Consider the following 20,676-nt stretch of genomic DNA (forward strand, 5'->3'; position numbering starts at 1 on the left):
TATTTATGAAGTATAATTTGATGTTTCTGTACATATATGTTGTATAATGATCAAATCAGGGTATTTAGAGAATCCATCATCTCATGCATTTATCATTTATCAGCTCTGGCCTGTTTTCCATCAGCCATTGCCTACTGTCACCTCCTAATACCAAGCCTCTCCTTTGGGGAGAATGATGAACTTTTACAACATTGTATTGTATATACAAACCATTTTTATTTACTTTCATGTTGGTATTGATTATATAAATTTGCTTTCATTATTCAACTAAAACAATTAAGTAGCCCAGGAATCTGCACTATTACAAGCTCCTCACAGAATTCTCTAATAAAAATTAATGTTTGAGAAGCACTGCCTTAGGAAACAATATGAGAACGTTTATTCCACGTGGCCTGTTCTCTACCACATTCCCCAGTCCTTTCCTCTCAACTGCCGGTGTTTGCAAAGGAAGTGTAAATTAATATTATTTTCATAAGCATATTTCAATTATGAAGGGAAAACTGAGATTTTTAAAAATAACATAGCCAAATTAAAATGTTTGTTTTTCCAATTATCCAGTTGCTCACTGCCTTTCAATAAACCAGCTGATTCCAAGTAGACAGTATGTCAGACAATTTCCGTATATTCAGATTGAAGACATTCATCAGACGCATTCCTAACTGCTTGTCAAATTTTGGCAGACCTAGATCAAAGAAAGAAGAAAAATGCGTAGTTCATCTACATACACAAGAAATGCAGTATCTAATCACTGTGTGCATGTACACACATACACATGCACACACACATATATATAACCGGCTTGAATGATTACAAGTAGGAAGAGCATAACCTCGACTTAGAATAAATTTTTATTTTGGTTTTTCCCCAGCAGTAGTTAGTGCTCTCCCTTTCCTCTGAAGGCTGCAGAGGTTGCAATCCCTCAGCCCAGCTTGGTAACCACCGTCTCTTGTTGCTTTCTGTCTCCACCTGCACTACCCACTGTAGAACAGCCTACAGGGTAACATGTGAATTTTCCCCATAGTTTTACTCCCTGAAGTTTATTCATTCATTCACCAAGTGTATGCACATACATTCCTTCACTTAAGAGTAGAGAGAACAGATGTTACTCATTTCGTTACTAGGAAGCCATAAATCTGCAAAATGTGCACCACTGATGCTAACCTATTACTGGCAACGTGGAATACCTGTGCTGACCTGCATTTGCAAAGGACACTCAGACCAATGGTGAACAAGATACGTGGTCCCTACAGTCAGACTTTAGTTTTAATGAGGAAGGCAGTTGAATACAAATTGCATTATGTTATGAAAAGAGGTATGACTTGAAATCTAAGGAGTTCTAAAGAAGAGATACCTAATCTACTTTAACACGGCACAGAGCAGCATGGCTGCTGGAAGGCTCCTGCATCAGTGTTTGCTGAACTGAATTTAGTGCTTGCCCTCCACTTCCTTAGTTTTTCATCACTGATTGTCAGAGGAAACTTATGAGTCATTCTTGACTCTTGATATTAATAACCATGTCTTTGGCTTATTAACTTCTGGGTATGTTTATGTAAGAGCGGGAGGTTTGCAAAATCTTTAATATACAGGCAGAGCTCTTAGCTATGAAGTACTTCAAGAAATGATGCAGCAAATATATTTGGTTTAATAAATATTTATGAAGTATCTACTCTTTTCAAGGCATTGAGGTGGATACAAAAACGAAGTCAATAGACCTTGTTTTTACAGGTCTGTCTTAAGTGCAATCATGTGTTTATATGAGGCCGGGTAAGCAGGAAACAGGAAAAAAAATGGAGAGGGAACAAGAGAAGAACAAGTATACAAATAAATATACACACAAATAGTCCAAGAAAGGATCTTATTCCATAAATGAGGCTGTAGATGAGAGTGATTATTAGGATAGAAAGATCCTGATGCAATTTCTCTCAAAAGAGAACATACATGAGTGCAGAACAGTGAGAGGTGCTGAGAAAATAACAGGTGATATAACTCCTGCAGGAAGCCCTCCCTGCCCTGCTCCCCATCCCTCCTATTCTGGGGAAACCTTCCTCCAGGTTTTCCTATGGCCTCTGTGCTAACTCTGTGTTTGCACTTATCATTTAAAAAAGCAACTTCGCCATGCCATTTACATGTCTGTTACTCTAACTGGACTCAGAAATCTTGAGGCCACCACACGCCTTAGCACTGTGACCTCGGCACTCTGAAATGGCATTTGGCCCAAGGTAGAGACTCTGTAAATGTCAGCGGATCTTAACTGGGAACCCCGTATGGTATAGAATATATCATAATGTCTCAGTAAAGATTTGGTAAGTTAAGTGATGCCACTTTAGAAACCAAGGGGCAAATTTACTAGAAATCATCTTTCCAAGATTCTCAGTTATTTTGCAAAGAATTACCTGGAGAAGTTGTTAAAAATAAAGACCCTCTCAGAAATTTTGATTCAGAAGGATTGGAGTTGGGATCTAGAAATCTGCTCTTTAAATAGGCTCCCCAGCTAATTCCAGAGCAGAAAGTCCCCATGCCACACTTTGAGAAACTCTGCTCTTATTACAGAGCTTCCTAACAAGATGATACTTGTCTTTCTGATTAATTGTACATGCTCATCTTAAAACCCAGAGAGAAGAGTTTCACACAATTTGCATTGTCTGACCAACCATAATAATGTTTTCATTTCTGAAAATTGGGTAACAAAATGGCTCTTTGGGTGAAAATCTTTTGTCTAGACATTATCAGTTTGTCTAGTCCTAACTAGCATGTTATCTCAGTCCATGAAGGTGAGCACACATGTGAACTTCTATAACACTGTGCAAGATACACCTCTAAGCCTGTGCACAGCCTTAGAGAGTGACCTGTAGCTAGAGAGAGGGATGTGGATATCTTAGAAGTTTCAAACAAATGTCATTAATTTCTAATTGTTAAAGAATAAGGATTTCTTGGGTGATGCCAAGACCCGATTTTCTAGTTATCAGGTTAAACAAAACTTAGCTACATTAATGTCCACATCCAGAAACCTGAAATGCCTAGAAATTGTGGGAAACATCAAAGTGTCAGTAAATCAATATTGGCTAGAGTCCTGAACAAAACAGATCTTCTTCAGCACCATTCTGATTTCGGAATCAACACAAAAATTTCATAAACAGGGGAACAATATCAAGAGTGTCATAGTGAATTACAGACCTCAATCTCCACGCCATGGGAGTGTTTGCCTCTGGCAGCCATATTGAAATGAAGATAATTAACACAGTCCATGTTGCAATAAGATGACGGTTTGAAATTCTGTGAGCATCTCACCCAGACCCCAGTAACCCCTTGAAATATGCTGAACCAGGGCAGTCAGCACACAGGGGGATCATTAATTGGTAAGAGAGGGCAGAGAAGTCACAGTCTATAACTGAGATTGTTTCATGGGCAGTTTGCCAGCATCTGGAAATTAAAAGGTAAAGGTCTTTTAACATGAGGTAATTATAAAGTGCAGTGCTATGAATCTATGAAAGCACTTTAAAATGATATAAAAGGACACTTCTCTTCATATTGTTTTCTAAGTCCCACTGTTTTAGATATCAATTCTATCTATTTTGGGTGTAAGAATTTAGGAGGCAGGATGATAAAACTATGAGGTTTTAGCAGTAATAGAATACATTCTTCAGGATGAATAATCAGGACTTTTCCAGTATGTAGTCACCACCAACTATTATGCAGCAAAAGCCATTCTCAGATATAAGATTACAGTCATCTTTCCAGACAATGATGGCAACACAGGCGACACTTACTGAGCACAGGCGGTGTCTTCAACATAACTGGCAAGGTGGAGAATCAGTGATTTGACAACATCTTCGGTGAGAGAGAAAATATTTTAAAGTTATTTTAAAATGACCACAATTGAAATGAAATACAGGAATCAGGGCAATAATTTGGGAAACGGTTACTTACACGCTATGGTTATCATCAATGAGCATGTGAAGACACTGGCGAATACTCCTCCCATGAACCATCTGAAACAACAGGATTGCTCAGGGTTAGCATACTATTTAGGCATTTCCAACACATGAGATGTTCTTTTAGACTTACCATAGACTTATGATTTCAAGATTTACTATAAAACAACAGTAAGAAAAATAGTACGGTATTGGCAAAAGGATAAACATACAGATCAGTGGAAGACAGTAGAGAGCTCAGAAACAGACCCATTCAGATACAGTAAAACTGATTTCTAACAGAGGCACAAAAGCAATTCAAAGGAGAAAGGATTGTCTTTTCAACAAATGGTGTTGGAACAATTGGATATTTACATGCAGAAGAACGAACGTCCACATATACATCATTTTGCACAAAATTTAACTCAAAATAGGCCATAGACCAAGATACAAACAATAAAAACGTAAAATTTCTAGAAGAAAACATAGGAGAAAATCTATATGATTTTGTGTTTGGTGATGAATTTTTAAACACACCACCAAATGCACAATCCAGGAAAGAAAAAAAATTGATTAATTGGACTTTATCAAAATTAAAAAAAAAAAAAACTTTTGTACTGTGAAAAGATAAGTTATAATATGTGAGAAAATATTTGCAAAACACATATCTGATAAAGGACTTTTATCTGGAATATGTAAAGAACTCTTAAAACTCGACAATAAGAAAATAAAGCAACCCACTTAAAAATGAGAAAAAGATCTGAACAGACACCTCATCAAAGAAGATACAGAAACGGCAAGTAGATAAAAGAAAGATGTTTAACATCATTGAACATTAGGGTAATGCAAAAAAAAAAAAAAAAAAAACCAGTGAGATGCCCCTGCACACCTATCAGAATGGCTAAAACCCAGAAAACTGACAGCACAAAATGCTAGAGAGGATGCAGAGCAATAGGAGCTCTCATTAATTGCTGGTAGAAATGAAAACGGTGTACGCACACTGGAAAACAGTTTGGAAGTTTCTTAGAAAGTTAAACACGCACTTAACATACAACCCAGCAATCACACTCCTTGGTATTTACCCAACTGCGTTGAAACTTTGTGTCTGTACAAAATCCTGCATATGATTCTTTGTAAGAGCTTTATTCAAAATTATTAAAAACTGGAAGCAACCAAGATGTTCTTCAATAAGTTAATGTACAAACAGGCTGTAGTACATCCATAAAATTGAATATTATTCAGCAACTAAAAGGAATGAGCTAATTGTTAGAATGGCACATTTATTGTTCCAATGGGTTGGTACCTTTTCTTTTAAAAAAGATGTGCCTTAGAGGAGGTGAATAGTTTTCTATATTAATCATATACAAGCAAAATACTCCATGGGAAAAATAATTCACTCTGGTAGATTAGGGAGTGAAGGGAAGATAGAATGTTGGGAAAACCTGCAGCCCCACATGAAGCAAAATTCAATGTGAGATTCAAGCTCATATTTCCACCTCCTCCCTCACCTTCCATTTTTTTTTTTGTTGTTGTTGTTGTTTTTTGGTAACGGTTACTTATAAATTTTTATTTTAAAGTTCCAGAAAAAAAAGGAATGAGCTATTAATTAATGCAAAAACATGAGCGAATTGCTATGTAAAAGAAGTTCAACCAAAAAGGCTACATACTCCATGATTACATTAATAGAACATTCAGAAAAAGACAAATCTATAGGGACAGGAAACAGATCAGTGGTTTCTAGAAGTTTGGGAAGGAGGAGCGTTTAACTAGGGAAGCACAGAGAATTTTTTTGGACAGTGGAATTAATCTGTATGGTACTGTCATGATGGATACATGGCATTGTACATTTGTCAAAACCCATAGAATTTTCTAGCACAAAGAGCAAACCTTCATGTACGCAAATTGAAAAAAATCAATCAGGAGGTTGGGAAAATCCCAGGATGGAATGCAAACAAAAGAATCTAACTATATTACAAACGTATGATGTAATTTCACTGAAGACAGTAGGGGGAGGTGCTTATCTAAACAATTTTGGAAAATAGTTTCGACTGAAACGCTAAGACTAAAGACGAAAGGAACTGTACATAAACACTGTACTTTAGTCAGTAAGATTCTTTCTCACAGAGGGTATAGGTTAACGATTCTGAGACTTCTGTACATGTATACTAGGACTGAACAAATTAGCAAATAGATGGCCGGTGGTGGGAACCTGTTTTCTAGCTGTCAGAGTAGGAGGTTACAAATAAGAAAGGTAAGGGGAAAGGCCAGAATAAACCATGTGGTATTGGATTAAAGTCAGATAAATCAATATGAAATCATGTTTAGCCTAACACACACACACACACATATAGAGACAGATACAGAAATAAGTTTTAATATGTATGTGTACATGGACTGGTATACACACGCTTATTTCCCCATTCTGTCTACTGACAGGGCCGGTAACTATAAGCACACCCAACATCTAGATCTTGGTTTCTCATTTCATTCTGCAATAAAAGACACCAGGGGTTCTTAGAAAAATGGTTGATGAGCCTGAATTATCTTGCCAGAAAACAAGAAATTGTCACCAAAAAAAAAAGGGTAGAAGCATGTTGAAGGGATTCAAGAATCAACCTAAAAGGGCTCCCAATGGCCAAAGCAGGAATAATTTGAGCAAGAAAATAAATAATATAGTATTGGATTATACCCCAAATTATGAAATAAAAATCTGTGAATACAGATAGATATAAATAAATGTTTAAGTAAATAAGGAACGCTGGGAACAAAAGCTAAGAGGAGAGTAAATGAAGAGGTAGAATTAAGAAGAAAGCTATTCCATGCATGAGGCAAGTACCTAGGAAAGCGGGGTGTATAAAAGAGGATGATGTTTAATAGATTAAATGGGCGGGGCAGGTGGTGCAAGTGGTCTGACATTGCTGGCTGGACCTAAGAGAAGAGGAATGGATGGGATGTAGGAAGATAGGAGAAGCAAATCTGAAGCTTGTTAAGAAGCTGGATTTGAACCTATTGCTTGTGGAGTCTTGTAAAGGTCACCCTGGGCAGCATAAGGAGTTAGATTGGGCAGGGGGTGAAGGGGGGACAAGAACTGGTGGGAGGAAAATGAAATAAGAGGCTACTTGTAGTGGTCCAGACTCAAGATATACCTCAACCAGAGTTACAGCAGTGGGAGGTGGAGGTCCAGCTTACCCACTCCTCTAAATCCCATAGCATATACAGTCTGTCACAATGCATTCTGACCAATCAGACCTAGCACCCCATTTTAATAACAAGCACTTTCCTTAGTAACTATAATGACCCTTCCTATTCTGGAATAAAATGTTTAAAGACACACATCTAAATAAAAGAGCTACAGTAAGTGAGAAATATAGAAAAAAAATTAAAACAAAGTAATATAGTAATAGGTATCACTACACTAGAAAGTACAATGAAATATTCAGTGCTTGCACCTCCTTATAATGAGTAATGTCTATCTTGGAAATCCTTTTTTATTCGTACAGATCTCTCTCTCTCTCTCTCTCTCTCTCTCTCTCTCTCTCTCTCTCTCTCTCTCTCTCTCCCCCCCCTCCCTCCCTCCCTTCCTCTCTCTCTCTCTCCCTCCCTCCCTCCCTCTCTCTCTCCCTCTCTCTGTTTCTGTCTGTCTGACCACCTGTCTCCCTCCAACTTTGTCATTTAAATCTATCTCTATTGTATTTCATAACTGTACATCATTCTGTTGTGTGCACACACCTAATTTGTTTACCTAGTCCTCTATTTATGGATGTTTTGGTTGCTTCCAGTGTTTTGTTACTACAAAAATGATGTGCATGGAACCCAAAATAGCCAAAACAATCTTGAAAAGGAAGAACAAAGTTGGAAGACTCACACTTCTCAATTTCAAAACTTACTATACCACATGCAAAAGAATAAAGATGGACCCTTACCTTACACCATATACAATAATTAACTCAGAATGAATTAGAAGCCCAAACATAAGAGCTGAAACTACAAAACAATTACAAGAACACATAGGAGAACACCTTTATGACGTTGTAATTGATGTTGATTTGTTGAATATGACACCCAAAACACAGCCAACAAAAGAAAAAGTAGATAAATTAAACTATATAAAAATTTAAAACTTCTGTGTATCAAAGAACACAATCAAGAGAGTAAAAAAACAATCACAGAATAGGAGAAAATATTTGCAAATTATGTCTCTGATAAGGGGTCAATATCCAGAATATATTAAAAATTCCCACAATTCAACAACAAAAACAGAATAAACAGCAAAATTAAAAAATGAACAAAGGACTTGAACAGATATTTCTCCAAAGAAGATATGCAAATGTCCAATAAGCACATGAAAAGATGGTCAACAACTTAGTCATTAGGGAAATGCAAATCAAAACCACAATGAGGTACCATGCCACATCTGCTAGAATGGCTCTAATCAAAAAGACAGACAGTGGCAAGTATTGTGAATGAGGAAAATTTGGATTCCTCATAAATTCCTTGTGCAAATGTAACATGATGCCATCCTTTTGGAAAGCATTTCAGCATTCCTAAACATTTTAAACATAGTTACCATATGCGCAGAAATTCCATTCCTAGGTACTTACCCCCCAAAATAAAGGCATATGTTCACACGAAAACTTGTACACTGAGGTTCATAGCAGCATTATTTGTAATAACCAAAGAATGGAAACAACCTAAATGCCCATGAACTAATGAATGAATACACAAAAATGAGATGGATTCATACAGTGAAATATTATTCAGCCATAAAAAGAATGAAGTACTAATACATGCTACAATATGGATGGAACTTGAAGATGTTATGCAAAGTGACTAAAGCCAAACACAAAAGACCACATGTTGTGTGATTCTATTTACATATACCGTACAGAACAGGCAAATCCATGGAGACAGGAAATAGATTTGAGGTTTCCAAGGGCTGGGGAGGTGGGAACAGGGAGTAACTGCTAGTGGGTACAGAGTTTATTCAGTGAAGAAATTGCTATGGAATGAATTAGACAGTAATGGTGGTGGTACAACTGTGAATATACTAAAAATCAGTGGAATGTACACTTTAAAAATAATTTGAAAAACTTTAAAAGTGCAGCAAATAGCATTATACATGTCATTTCATACATGTGTTAGTGCATGTACAGGATACATTCCTAGAAAGTAGAGCCAGGTCAAATAGAACATGCAATTTTAAGTTTGGTAGAAATTGCCAAACTGCCCTACCTAGGTATTTTAAACATAAAATGTTAAAAATTTCACTAGCAATGAAGGAACCTGCTTGCTGCTTCACAACCTTGCCATAAAAGCATGTTACTAAACCTTTGGATTTTTGTCAGTATGATGGGATCATGGGCAGATTTTTTAAAAAAGAATCGTGTTAATTATTTTTATTTTCAAAATGTAAGTCACTTGAAAGAGATTAGAAATAAATACACAGGAAAACAAAAATATCATCAAAAACTCCTACCACCTGAAAGCAGCCATTATGAAAACCTGATGAATATTTTTTCAGACATCTCTTTATATGCACTTTTTTTTTTTTTGGCAGCTGGCCAGTATGGGGATCCAAACTCTTGACCTTGGTATTATAACACCACACTTTAACCAATACATGCATTTTTTAAACTTTTTTTCTAAACTGAGTTCTAACATATGTATGGTAAATCATATTAAAATACATAGCTTAAATTTTTTATATAACCCACGTAATTGCTACCCAGATCAAGATATAGACTAAGCCTCGTACCCTATAAGTTTCCTTTGTTGTACTTTCCAGGCTATACCTCCAGAATTAACCATTATCCTTACACATATAATAATTGATTAGTTTTGCCTCTTCTTGAATTTCATATATGCGCAATCATAGAGATTCTTGTGACTCTTGTTCATCAGTTACATATATGTGAGAATTGTCAATGCTCTTGACCACATCAATGGTCCTTTTTTAACCAATCCTTTTTTTACTTAAATAACATTTTTATTTTAGAATAATTTTAGATATATAGAAAAGGTGCAAAACGTAGTACAGAGAGTTCCCATGTGTCCCTCAACCAGCTTTCCCCATTATTAGCATCTTACGCTACTACGCTGCATTTGTCCCAATTAAGGAACCGACGCTGGTGCACTACTGTTATCTCAACACTGTACTTCATTTGGATTTTTTGGCTTTTTCTCTAACGTGCTTTTTCTGTTCTAGGATCCCATCTAGTTTACCACATGACATTTAGTCACCATGTCTCCTTAGGTTCCTCTGGGCTGTGGCAGTTTGTCAGACTCTCCTTGGTTTTGATAACCTTGGCAGTTTTTGAGGAGTACTGCTCAGATAACCTGTCAAATGTCTCTCGATTTGGGTTTTTTCTTTTGTTTTTCTCATGCTCAGTCTGGAATTTGAAAACGTGAGAGGTGAAGTGCCCCTCTCGCGTACTGCATGGAGGTCACACGCCATCAGCATAACTTATCACTGGTGTGCCCGAGGCGGTGTTCTCCAGGCTTCCCCACTGTAAAGTTACCTCTCTTCTTTTTTCTACACTGCTCTTTGGAAGCCAGTTCCTAAATGCAACTAACACTCAAGGGATGGGGAATTAGGCTCTACCTCCTAAGGAGAGTATCTACATAAACTAACCTGAGGAACATTTTATGAATGGTCGCAGAAATAAAAGAAAGTCTTCCATGATCAGCTTGAAAGTTTGGAAAACACGAAGTTAAATAAAACTAGACATGTTTCTTCACTACGTTATTTCACAGAGCCCTTATTATACTAATGCACATTATGATCCTCTGACTTGGGATATAGAATGCAGAATTTTGCAAATTTATTTTTAACCATAGGACCTCCCCCTCTTTGTTCTTTTGGTCTCATTGTGATCTAAAAATGCTTTTCAAACCTCATAATTATCTGGGAAGCTTGTTTTAAGATGCGGATTCTCACTCGATCTAAATTAGTAGCACAAGAGATGGGAATCTAGGACCTTGTATTTCAAGAAACAACTCCCCCAAGTGATGCTGAAGTATTTGGCATTCAGCAGATAGGACTTGAGAGCAAGCCTCACTTGCTAACCAGAGTTCAAGGCCCATAAAGACCCCAGGACTGCTCTATTCACCCTTGTTTCATTGATTCAATAAACACCAGTGAGCTCCTGGCACTGGTATGGAGACACACAATGTCTCTGCTCTCAGGTAACTTACATTCTCGTAGGGAGAGCTAGATCATTAACCTTTAGACAAGTAACAGGTCAGGTGCTGATAAGTGCTCTGAAGAAATGTAAAGCAAGCTGTGTGTGGTAGAGAGTGTTGTGCTATGTACATCGGGTTGTTAAGGAAGCTTTCTCTGATGTGACATTTGATCAGATTCCAGAAAGAAGTGAGGTGTTACATGTTATGAGGCTATCTGGAGAAACTCGTACTAGGCAGAATAAACAGCAAGTGCAAAGTCCCTGTGGCATGAGTGGGTTTGCAATGAAAGGGCTTGATCACTGCCCTGGAGACTTGGGCAAGGAAAGGACAGGAAGGCAGAGTAAGGACAGGCCACACAAGCAAAGAGCATCAACATGCCTATAATAAGGCATGAACAGGCACTTTATACTAGGATGTACAAATACAATGGGAAAGGAGGAGTTTCAGCAGAGACTCCAAGTCCCTTAGTTCAAGTACCCTTGAACTCCAGGCAGGGACACTTAGACTGTATCTATAAAAGGATTCACTGAGGCTTTAGACAAAGGATGATACATGGTAAAATTCCTCTTCAAGCAAGATACACTGGCTTTTGTACGCTTTGTAACAGGATGGGAGGAGGGAGGTGATAGATAAAAGGGAACTTATCATGAACGGACTGATGAACAAATCTTACCCACAGAGCTGCCTAAAATGCTTAGTGGAATAAGGGAAGGAAATCGTCAATCGATTACGGCTTTATTAATTATGAAATACCACTGCATGCAAACAAAATCTGAATTACCTTACACATGAAGAAATGATTAAGCAGGCAACAAGCAGGATTACCTGACAGGAGACCTCTTGTAACAAACTGGTTTCTAAGAGGAAGAATGAGAACAAATAAATTAGAAATCATTGCTAATTAAATAATCTTGGAACAACAAAATCATACTAAAATGACTCTACACACCAAAAAAACCCTATTTTTCAAATGTATGTCAGTTTAAGCAATTTGGCATAAGTACATAATGCCATTCATTAGAAAATTTCTGTAAATAATCAGTTTCTTCTATTACTATAAAGTTAAAGACTATGCTATATACGTTTTGGATAGTTTTGGGCTTTCCTTTTACTTTAATGTTAGGGAAAATCTTTGTAGAGTTTACGCTAATGTCAGAAATCTAACTTTGATGATGATAATAATAATAATGCCTAAAATGTGTAGAGTGCCTAATAATTCACAAAGAGCTTTCATACATCAATTTATTTTTATCAGCACAACACCTTTGTGAGGTAGATACTATTATCTTAGTCCTGCAAATGAGAAGACTGAGACTGAGAGACATGATGAAGTTGTCCAAGGTCACACAGCTATGCGATGCCAGAGCCAAGAATTAAAAACCATATCTAGACAGAACGTAATGTTTTGTCTGAAGTGGGGGCAGGGAAAGACAATTGTAACTTTGCATAATGGGAGTTTCTAAAGGTCTCAAAAGAAAACATATATTATAAAATATTTTTCCTTGCAAAACCCTTTGAAATCAGTAAAATATTTGTCTTATCAAGCCACAGTGGAAATGACTGCAAATCTTCCAGCAATTATAAACATAAAAGTTAAACCAATCATGAGCCTGAGTATTACTCCAATCACTTAAAAGAAACCAGAGTTAGCTTAAGGATTACCACATAAAGACCTAAAGGAAGGCGTAAATAGACCTCAACTTAATTTTTGCCAAACGCTTTAAAAGATCATTTTGCAAGTTGTTTAAAACTTGGAATGACTTTATGCTATAAATGTATTTATTTTTGCTATTTATGCTATGAATAAGAATTGAAACAGCTAACAAAATCCACTTAGCCCATAATGTGAGTGGAGTACTGAAGATTGGCAATTCAAAATATAGCGGCAATAAATTATGTCACTGCAAGAACACAGTATTCCATGTATACTGTGAATTAAATTATTTATTGTGGGTTCAACCAAACACTCAACCATCCTTCTGAAGGGTGTTTCTATTCTTAGCCTCCCTTGACTCCATGTGAAATTTGGAAAACATTTCCTCACAAAAAGAAATCAAGCTTGAAAAACTGCAAAGTTCACTAGATTTGGATACTGAAAGATAAATGGGTTTACATCCGAGTCCCACAAAGTTATGGGTTATGTGATTTTAGATGAGTTATTCACCAGTTCCTCCCTTCAGTAGCCATTTACTTAGAACCTATTTTGGCTTAGCTCAAAAATAACCTCCTTCAGGAAGCCTACCTTGATTTCTCCAATTCCCCCCCGGCCCTTAGCTGCTCCCTCCCTGAATCCCATTATGCCTTGTTCATGTCTCTGTTAGCTCTCTTTTCCTGTTGAATTCAATTTCTGTTTTATTTCTCTACATTCCACTAGACCGCAAGCTTGTTCAGAACAGCTGGCATCTATTTCCTATTCTCTGGAGAGAACGTTCATATTTTCCTGGGGGAATCACCTCTCCCCCTCTCAGTGCATGATGTAGGTGGAGTGATTGACTTTTCTCATTTCCTTTCCACAATTTGATCCATTCCAGGCCTTTTGGAGCTTCCCTGCTTATCAACAAAGTGATCAGTTTTGTCATATGAATGGGACCTTCCCAGAACCAATGAAACTCAATTCTGGGTCTCTTGTCATAGACAGATATAATCTCTTTCTTCTGGACTGGAAACTGGAAAGGTGAAGGCACAGAGCCACCAGAAGCTACCATGGAGAGAGATCCTTTTAAAGAGTAACGGCTGACACAGAAGAGAAGAGACAGCAAAAGGTGGAGACTCATGGAATCCTGGACTCTATGCCTGAAATTTTCATTAGTATGAGCCAATAAACCACTTGATCCATTAATCCACTTTGAGTTGAGTGTCTGTCCTTTGGAACTCAAGAAGCCCTGACTGATGTAGATGATGTTATACACGCTACACCTTTAACACCTGGAGCATCATCTGGAGCAGAACACACACTCAAAACCTACATGAGAAGGACTTAGTGAAGGACGGAGATCTGTCCACCCAGGGCTTCATAGCTTAGTGAAAAAGAAGAAAATAAATAGTGTCAAGAGAGGCGTATAATATACAGAGTGCTAGGGCATCACTGGGAAGTAAAGTGCTACCTCCACCAGCCACAAGCAGGCACAGAAGGCTCCACAAAGATGGTCACATTTAACATGGGCCTTGAGGAAGAGTAGGGGCCATTGAGGTACAGCAGGTGGGAGAGACATTCCAGACACAGTGAAGAGCATACATTTGATCTTGCAAAAATCTTTGCAGAGTCCAAAGGCTTACTTGACCTGTCCAAATTTCAGCATTCTTATTTGTAATACAGAGGTAGCATACTTTTTAATTGGTCCACAACAGAGCAACTGTAGTTTGGAAATCACAGGTGGCTACAACCTGGTGCCCATGCTTAATGAGCTCACAGACTGTTGAGGGAGACACAGAAAAAAACATGCAAGAGCAGCGAAGATCATGGGCATGAGAGATAGGAGCCCTGGTAGGTAAAGGAGCCCTGGGAGCTAAAAGAGCACCAAGTAGGGTGGGCTTCCTGGAGGAGGTATCTGTCAGCCTTATTAGGTGTTGACAACCTGGAAATTGTCTAAACAGTAAAATCTGTTTCTCTCTTACTCCAACACCTAGAAAGGGAACTAAAAACGCCCTTTAACACTTATCTAATAGGTGTACTGAGGATGAAATGCACATGGCATGTCGGTCTTTGCAGGTAGAAGAAGAGATGGCCAGTGAAGTGAAATTTATGATTTTGTGAAGGCAAATAAAGGGAAAATATTGTTTTTCCATTTAACCTCAATCCTACGTAATAACCTCACACTCATTGAGTATTCAATAGACATAACACCATAGGCTTAGAGCAACTGCCTTTGAGTTACAGCCAGTGAGTGGAGAGCTGGGCTGGGAATCTAGGCAAGCTGACTCTCCACCTTGTTGCAACACCGAGTTCGAACATGATTGACCCACTATTAGTAACCTAGAGATTAAGGGACATGATTGCTGAATTTATTGCAGATTTATTCCTGACAGGAAATACCAATATTATGGTATCTTCTAAATTTTCCTCTAAATATTCTTTTCTTCTTCTTCTTTTTTCAAGTATGTCAAATACATAGGTAAGTATAAAGAGAAAAATAGCTGACACCTGTGTACCCTCTACTCTGTATTATTAAAGTCTAAAGTTTTGCCAAATGCCTGTAGGGTCCCTAAAAAAGCAGAAAGTACTGTAGACACTGCAGATCCAATGCTTCTGATGCCTCTAAGGTGACACCCACCCCCCTAGGGATGCCTCACGCTGGCTCGGGCAGATGCCCTGCATCCTCCCCTCCCCACACAGGTTGATACCAGTTCCTAAGTGTACATTAGTCATCTCAAAATCATCCCCGGGCCCTGAAAGGAAGAATACTTAGGGTGTGGCAAAGATTTAAAAAACAGCAACAAACAAAATGTGAACTCACTTGAATGATCCCAAATGTTCCCTTGGAAATGTTTAGACACCATTAACTGGAACTGAAGACAGGAGTCACAGGAGTCTTCTCTGGGAGGTTGAGATGTGATGTGGTCGGAAAAGGAGGCTTTTGTAGATTCTGCATTCAGCTTCTCTGACTCCCAGTCATCAGTGAGAGAAGTAGAGTCAAAATCACCTCCTGGAAAAGCAGAAGCGTTCAGTGTGTTTGTGTGTGTGTGTGTGTGTGTGTGCGTGTGTGTGTGCTCACTGCTCAATGCACAGTTCTTCATCATAACAGTAGTAATGCTGACACACTGCTGGAGTCAGATGGGACAAGGATTTCTGGATGAGATGGTATTTCAAAGGGTCTTCATCCTTGATTGCTGAAGAGAAGAAGGCTCTCGAGTTCAGAGATAAGCAAAGTCCAGAGGCAGGAAAGTTTGGTGAAGGAAGCCAGTTCCAATGCAGCTAGAACAAAGTGACCAAGGGGAGCCCAGTGGAGGATAAAGCCGCAAAACCAGATTGAGGACTGGTCGTGAAAGGCATTGACTTCCGGCTGTGGAGGTGGGAATTTGTGCTGCAGGCAGTGGGACTGATGGAATGTTTCTGGAAGAGAGTGGCACTATACACACACTTATGTGGCTTTTTAATGTAGGTATAATAACGTGTGGTTTTGATATATGATAAAATCCAGGTGGCCCTGAAAGAAATCATGAAATGGTATCCTAAGACCCATGTACAGAAGGAGACAGGATATCTCACTCACCCTTAATCTTCAAGTGACGTTAGGGGTTGTGTGAATGGATTTGAAGGATGTGTGGTGGACATATGAGCCTCACGTCTTTATAGCACCAAACGTTATAGCAGAGCTGACTCCCTTTTCTCCTTCTTATTCATTCATTCATTCATTTAATATTTATTGAATGTGACTATATATCAGAAACTGACCTAGCTGCTGGATTAGAGAGATGTCATCTCTGCCCTCATATGGCTTATGTTCTGGTGGGGGGTGGAGGAGAAAATATCTTGTGCTTAAGTGTCATGAAGGAAATCCTCCTCCTATAAAATACATTGAAGTGCTGGATAACATATAGCAACACTTGTTTCAGTTCTTTCAAAGAGGCTATTGAATGCATACATAGTTTCATGAACATATACCTGTGCTCTTCTATGATGTTTCATACATAAATATATTTTACTGGCCCTAAAGTTAGCCTGACATTCCCTCATAAAAAGTCAAGTTCATCTCAAAAGCACGCAATACCAAGCTTCAAACATGCTAAGATAACTCCTAGTAACAATTGATGTCTTCAATATGGATCACCTAGGGACGAAATTTAATCCTTGATTCTTGAGCTGAGTCAGGAATTAAGGAGTCTGAAACTCCCCAAGTCAGTGATTCGTTGGAAAGGATGAATGTGTTCAGAATGACTTTCAACCACAGGGAAAGTTAAGCACTTTATCTGCGACTCAATCACTGGAAGTCTCCCATTTGTTTCATCTTGCATAAATATGCCTAAGAATTCTCTTGGTTCTGTCTTTGGTGGTCTCTGTGATTTCCACCCAGGGCTTAATTTTACTATGGTGGCCTTGTGTAAGAATCTGAGCCAGTTTAGAGCTCATGGACCTGGAGGCAAAGCCACTCAGAAAGAGTAGCCAGAAGTTCTTCCACGGAACATAGGTGTTCCCTAGGGTGATATCTAAAAGACTGCACACGTTCATATGGGTTGAATATGTCACCCCAAAGATTCTTGTATTAGAGTTGTAATCCCCACTGTCACACTTTTAAGGGAGTAGGGATCTTATTATGGTAATCAAAAGGTGGGACCTTTAAGAGGTGACTAGATTGTGAGGATTGAATCCTTGTGAATGGAATCACCCATTCATGGGATAATGGGCATGGTTTTTATGGCTTTATAAGGTGAGTGATTGAGCAGATTAGCTCTCTTTCTTGCTCAAGCCATTCACCATGTGATACCCTTAGTCACTGTAGAGACACCACTGACAAGGCCCTCACCAGATGTATCCCCTGAACTGTGGACATTCCAGCCTACAAATTGTAAGAAATAAATTTCATTTATTTATACATTACTCAGTTTCAGGTATTCTGTTTGCTATGGGGGGAATGTGTCCACGAAAATTTCATGTATTAGAAACTTATTCCCTACTGTGACAGTATTAAGAGGGTGGGAAATTGTACTATGGTTATTGAAAGGTGGAGCCTTTAAGAGGTGATTAGCTTGAGAGGACTTTATCCTGAATTGGATTGATCCATTTGTGGAGTAATGGGCATGGTTCTCATGGCTTTATAAGGAGAGTGAATGAGTGGGTTTGCTCTCTCTTGCTCACACATTGACACCCTGTGTCACCACATGACACCCTGCATTGCTGCCGAGAGTCACCACCAAGAAAAAGGCCCTCACCAAAAGTGTCCCTGAACTGTGGACTTCTTAGCCTCTTAACCATGAGAAATAATTTTCATTTTCTTAATAAATTAGCTAGTTTCAGGTATTCTGTTTTAAGCAACAGAAATGGACTAATACAGATAATTTGTACCAAGGAGTCAGGTGTTGCTTATAACAAGTACCCAAAAATGTGGAAGCAGCTTTTGAACTGGGTGAACGGAAGAGAGTGGAGGAATTTGAAGGAGCAGGCTAGAAAAAGCCTAGATTCTGGTGAGAGTTTAAAAAACAAGAAGAGAGAAAATCACTTTTAGAGTGCCAGCCCAGGTGGCCCAACCAACAGAGGTGAGCACAGCAGAACTGCATGGCACTGGGGGTCATTCTACAACCACAGATTTTGGAAGAAGACCCAGGGTGATTTAACTTAACCACCACCACATCTACTGTCAAGCAAAGACACTTCACCACCACAGTAACAACCAGGGCCACTCCACAGCCAACCTCAGTGTAATAGAAGAAGCAAACCCTCTACCAAATGACCAAATGTCAATGAAAAAAATACTAGAACTAAAAATAAACAAGAAGAAATGACACCACTGAAAGAATACAGTAATGCTCCAAAGTTAGACTCCATGGAACAGGGAATCCTTGAAATGTCTGAAAAAGAATTCTGAGCAATGACCTTAAGAAACCTTGAAGAAATAAAGGAAGACTCAATTAGAGAACATGATGAAACAAGAAAAAACATCCAGAATATGAAGGAGGAAATCTACAAGGAGATTAATACCCTTCAAAAGAGTGTAGCAGAACTTCTAGAAATGAAAGATTCACTCAGTGAAGTAAAAAACAGAACTGAGGGGCCAACCCTGTGGCCCACTCAGGAGAGTGCAGCACTGGGAGTGCAGCGGCACTCCCACCACAGGTTCGGATCCTATATAGGGATGGCCAGTGTGCTCACTGGCTGAGCACGGTGTGGGGGACACCAAGCCAAGGGTTGCGATCCCCTTACCGGTCACAAATAAATAAATAAATAAATAAATAAACACAACCGAGAGCTTGAGCTGCAGGGTAGAGCAAGCAGAAGAAAGAATTTCAGAGCTTGAAGATGGTCTTTTTGAAATAACTAAGGCAGACAAAAAAAAAAGAAAAAAAGAATTCAAAATAATGAGGAAAATCTAAGAGAGATAGCAGACAACCTCAAGCACTCTAACATCTGAATTGTGGATATTCCTGAAGGGCAGGAGAAAGGAAAAGGTATTGAAAAACTACTCAAGGAAATAGTAACAGAAAACGTCCCAGGTGTACGGCGAGATACAGACCTTCAGATCCAGGAAGCTCAAAGGTCCCCAAACAGATTCAATCCAAAAATATCCTCCCCAAGACACATTATAGTTAAATTTGCAAAGCTCAAAGACAAAGAGAGAATTCTACAAACAGCAAGAGAAAAGTGCCAGGTCACTTATAGGGGAACCCCCATCAAACTAACAGCAGATTTCTCAACCGAACCTGTACAGGCCAGAAGAAAGTGAAATGATATACTCAAAATACTGAAAGATAAAAATTGACAGCCAAGAATTCTTTACCCAGCAAGGCTCTCTTTCAGGAATGAAGGAGAAATAGTGTATTTCCCAGACAAACAAAAGTTGTGGGAGTTTACAACCACACACCCAGCCCTGCAAGAAATTCTCAAGGGAGTCTTTCATCTGGAATCTGAATAATGGTGACCACTACTTCAGATACACAAAAAAGAGCAAAACCCACCATTAAAACAAAAATTCCAGCAAGAAAGAGAAAGAACCTAAATCATCCCACCCTAAATTTCCAACTAAAATCAAAGAAGAGAAATAAAAGGGGAAATAATGATCAAAAGGTATTTAAACCATCTAAACAAGTAGCAATTAAATGACAGGAATTAAGCAACACTCATCAATAACTACCCTAAATGTGAATGGACTAAACTCCCCATTCAAAAGACACAGACTGACTGATCAGATTAAAAAGCTAGACCCAAGTATATGCTGCCTTCAAGAGACCCACCTCACCTGTAGAGACACACACAGACTAAAAGTGAAAGGATGGAAAAAGATATACCATGAAAATGGAAAGCAAAAACAAGCAGTAGTAGCTATGCTTATATTGGCCAAAATAGACTTTAAACCAAAAAACATAAAAAGAGACAAAGAAGGCCACTACATACTGATAAAGGAATCTATCCAGCTAGAAGACATAGCAATCATAAACATGTATGCACCCAATATTGGAGCACCCAGGAATATAAAGCAAACACTCTTAGACCTAAAGAAAGAAATAGGACCTAATATATTAATAGTGGGTGATCCAAACAACCCTCTATCAGTATGGGACAGATCTCCCAGGCAACAAGTCAACAAAGAGACACAGGATTTCTTTTTCTTTTTTTTTTTTTTATTTTATTTTGTCAATATACATTGTGGTTGATTATTGTTGCCCCTTACCAAAACCTCCCTCCTTCCTCCCTCTCCTCTTTCCCCCAAACAATGTCCTTTCTGTTTGCTTGTCATATCAACTTCAAGTAATTGTAGTTGTTATATCTTCTTCCCCCCCGTTTTTTTTTTTTTTTGTGTGTGTGTGTGTGTGTGTGTGTGTATGTGTGTGTGTGTGTGTGTGTGTGTGTGTGTGTGTGAAAGTATATATTGATTTTTAGCTCCCACCAATAAGTGAGAACATGTGGTACTTCTCTTTCTGTGCCTGACTCGTT

General features: G+C 38.5%; 1 protein-coding gene across 8 annotated transcripts in view; it reads right to left on the reverse strand.

The window, feature by feature from the left end:
* Positions 1 to 572: 572 nt before the first annotated feature.
* TMEM71 (transmembrane protein 71) overlaps positions 573 to 20,676 on the reverse strand; it is a 43,955-nt gene continuing 23,851 nt past the window's right edge. For 4 of the 8 annotated variants that reach the window (XM_063080023.1, XM_063080020.1, XM_063080018.1 and 1 more), the window contains exons 5-8: positions 15,548 to 15,736; positions 11,875 to 11,950; positions 3,928 to 3,989; positions 3,764 to 3,828 (exon numbers count right to left, since the gene is read on the reverse strand). In XM_063080023.1, coding sequence (XP_062936093.1) covers positions 3,764 to 3,828; positions 3,928 to 3,989; positions 11,875 to 11,950; positions 15,548 to 15,736 — 392 coding nt within the window. Of the gene's footprint in view, positions 683 to 3,763; positions 3,829 to 3,927; positions 3,990 to 11,874; positions 11,951 to 15,547; positions 15,737 to 20,676 lie in introns of those variants that run through there. The other 4 variants (XM_063080021.1, XM_063080019.1, XM_063080017.1 and 1 more) reach the window with 3 other exon arrangements.

Source organism: Cynocephalus volans, chromosome 15, assembly GCF_027409185.1.
Source record: "Cynocephalus volans isolate mCynVol1 chromosome 15, mCynVol1.pri, whole genome shotgun sequence".
NCBI lineage: Eukaryota > Metazoa > Chordata > Mammalia > Dermoptera > Cynocephalidae > Cynocephalus > Cynocephalus volans.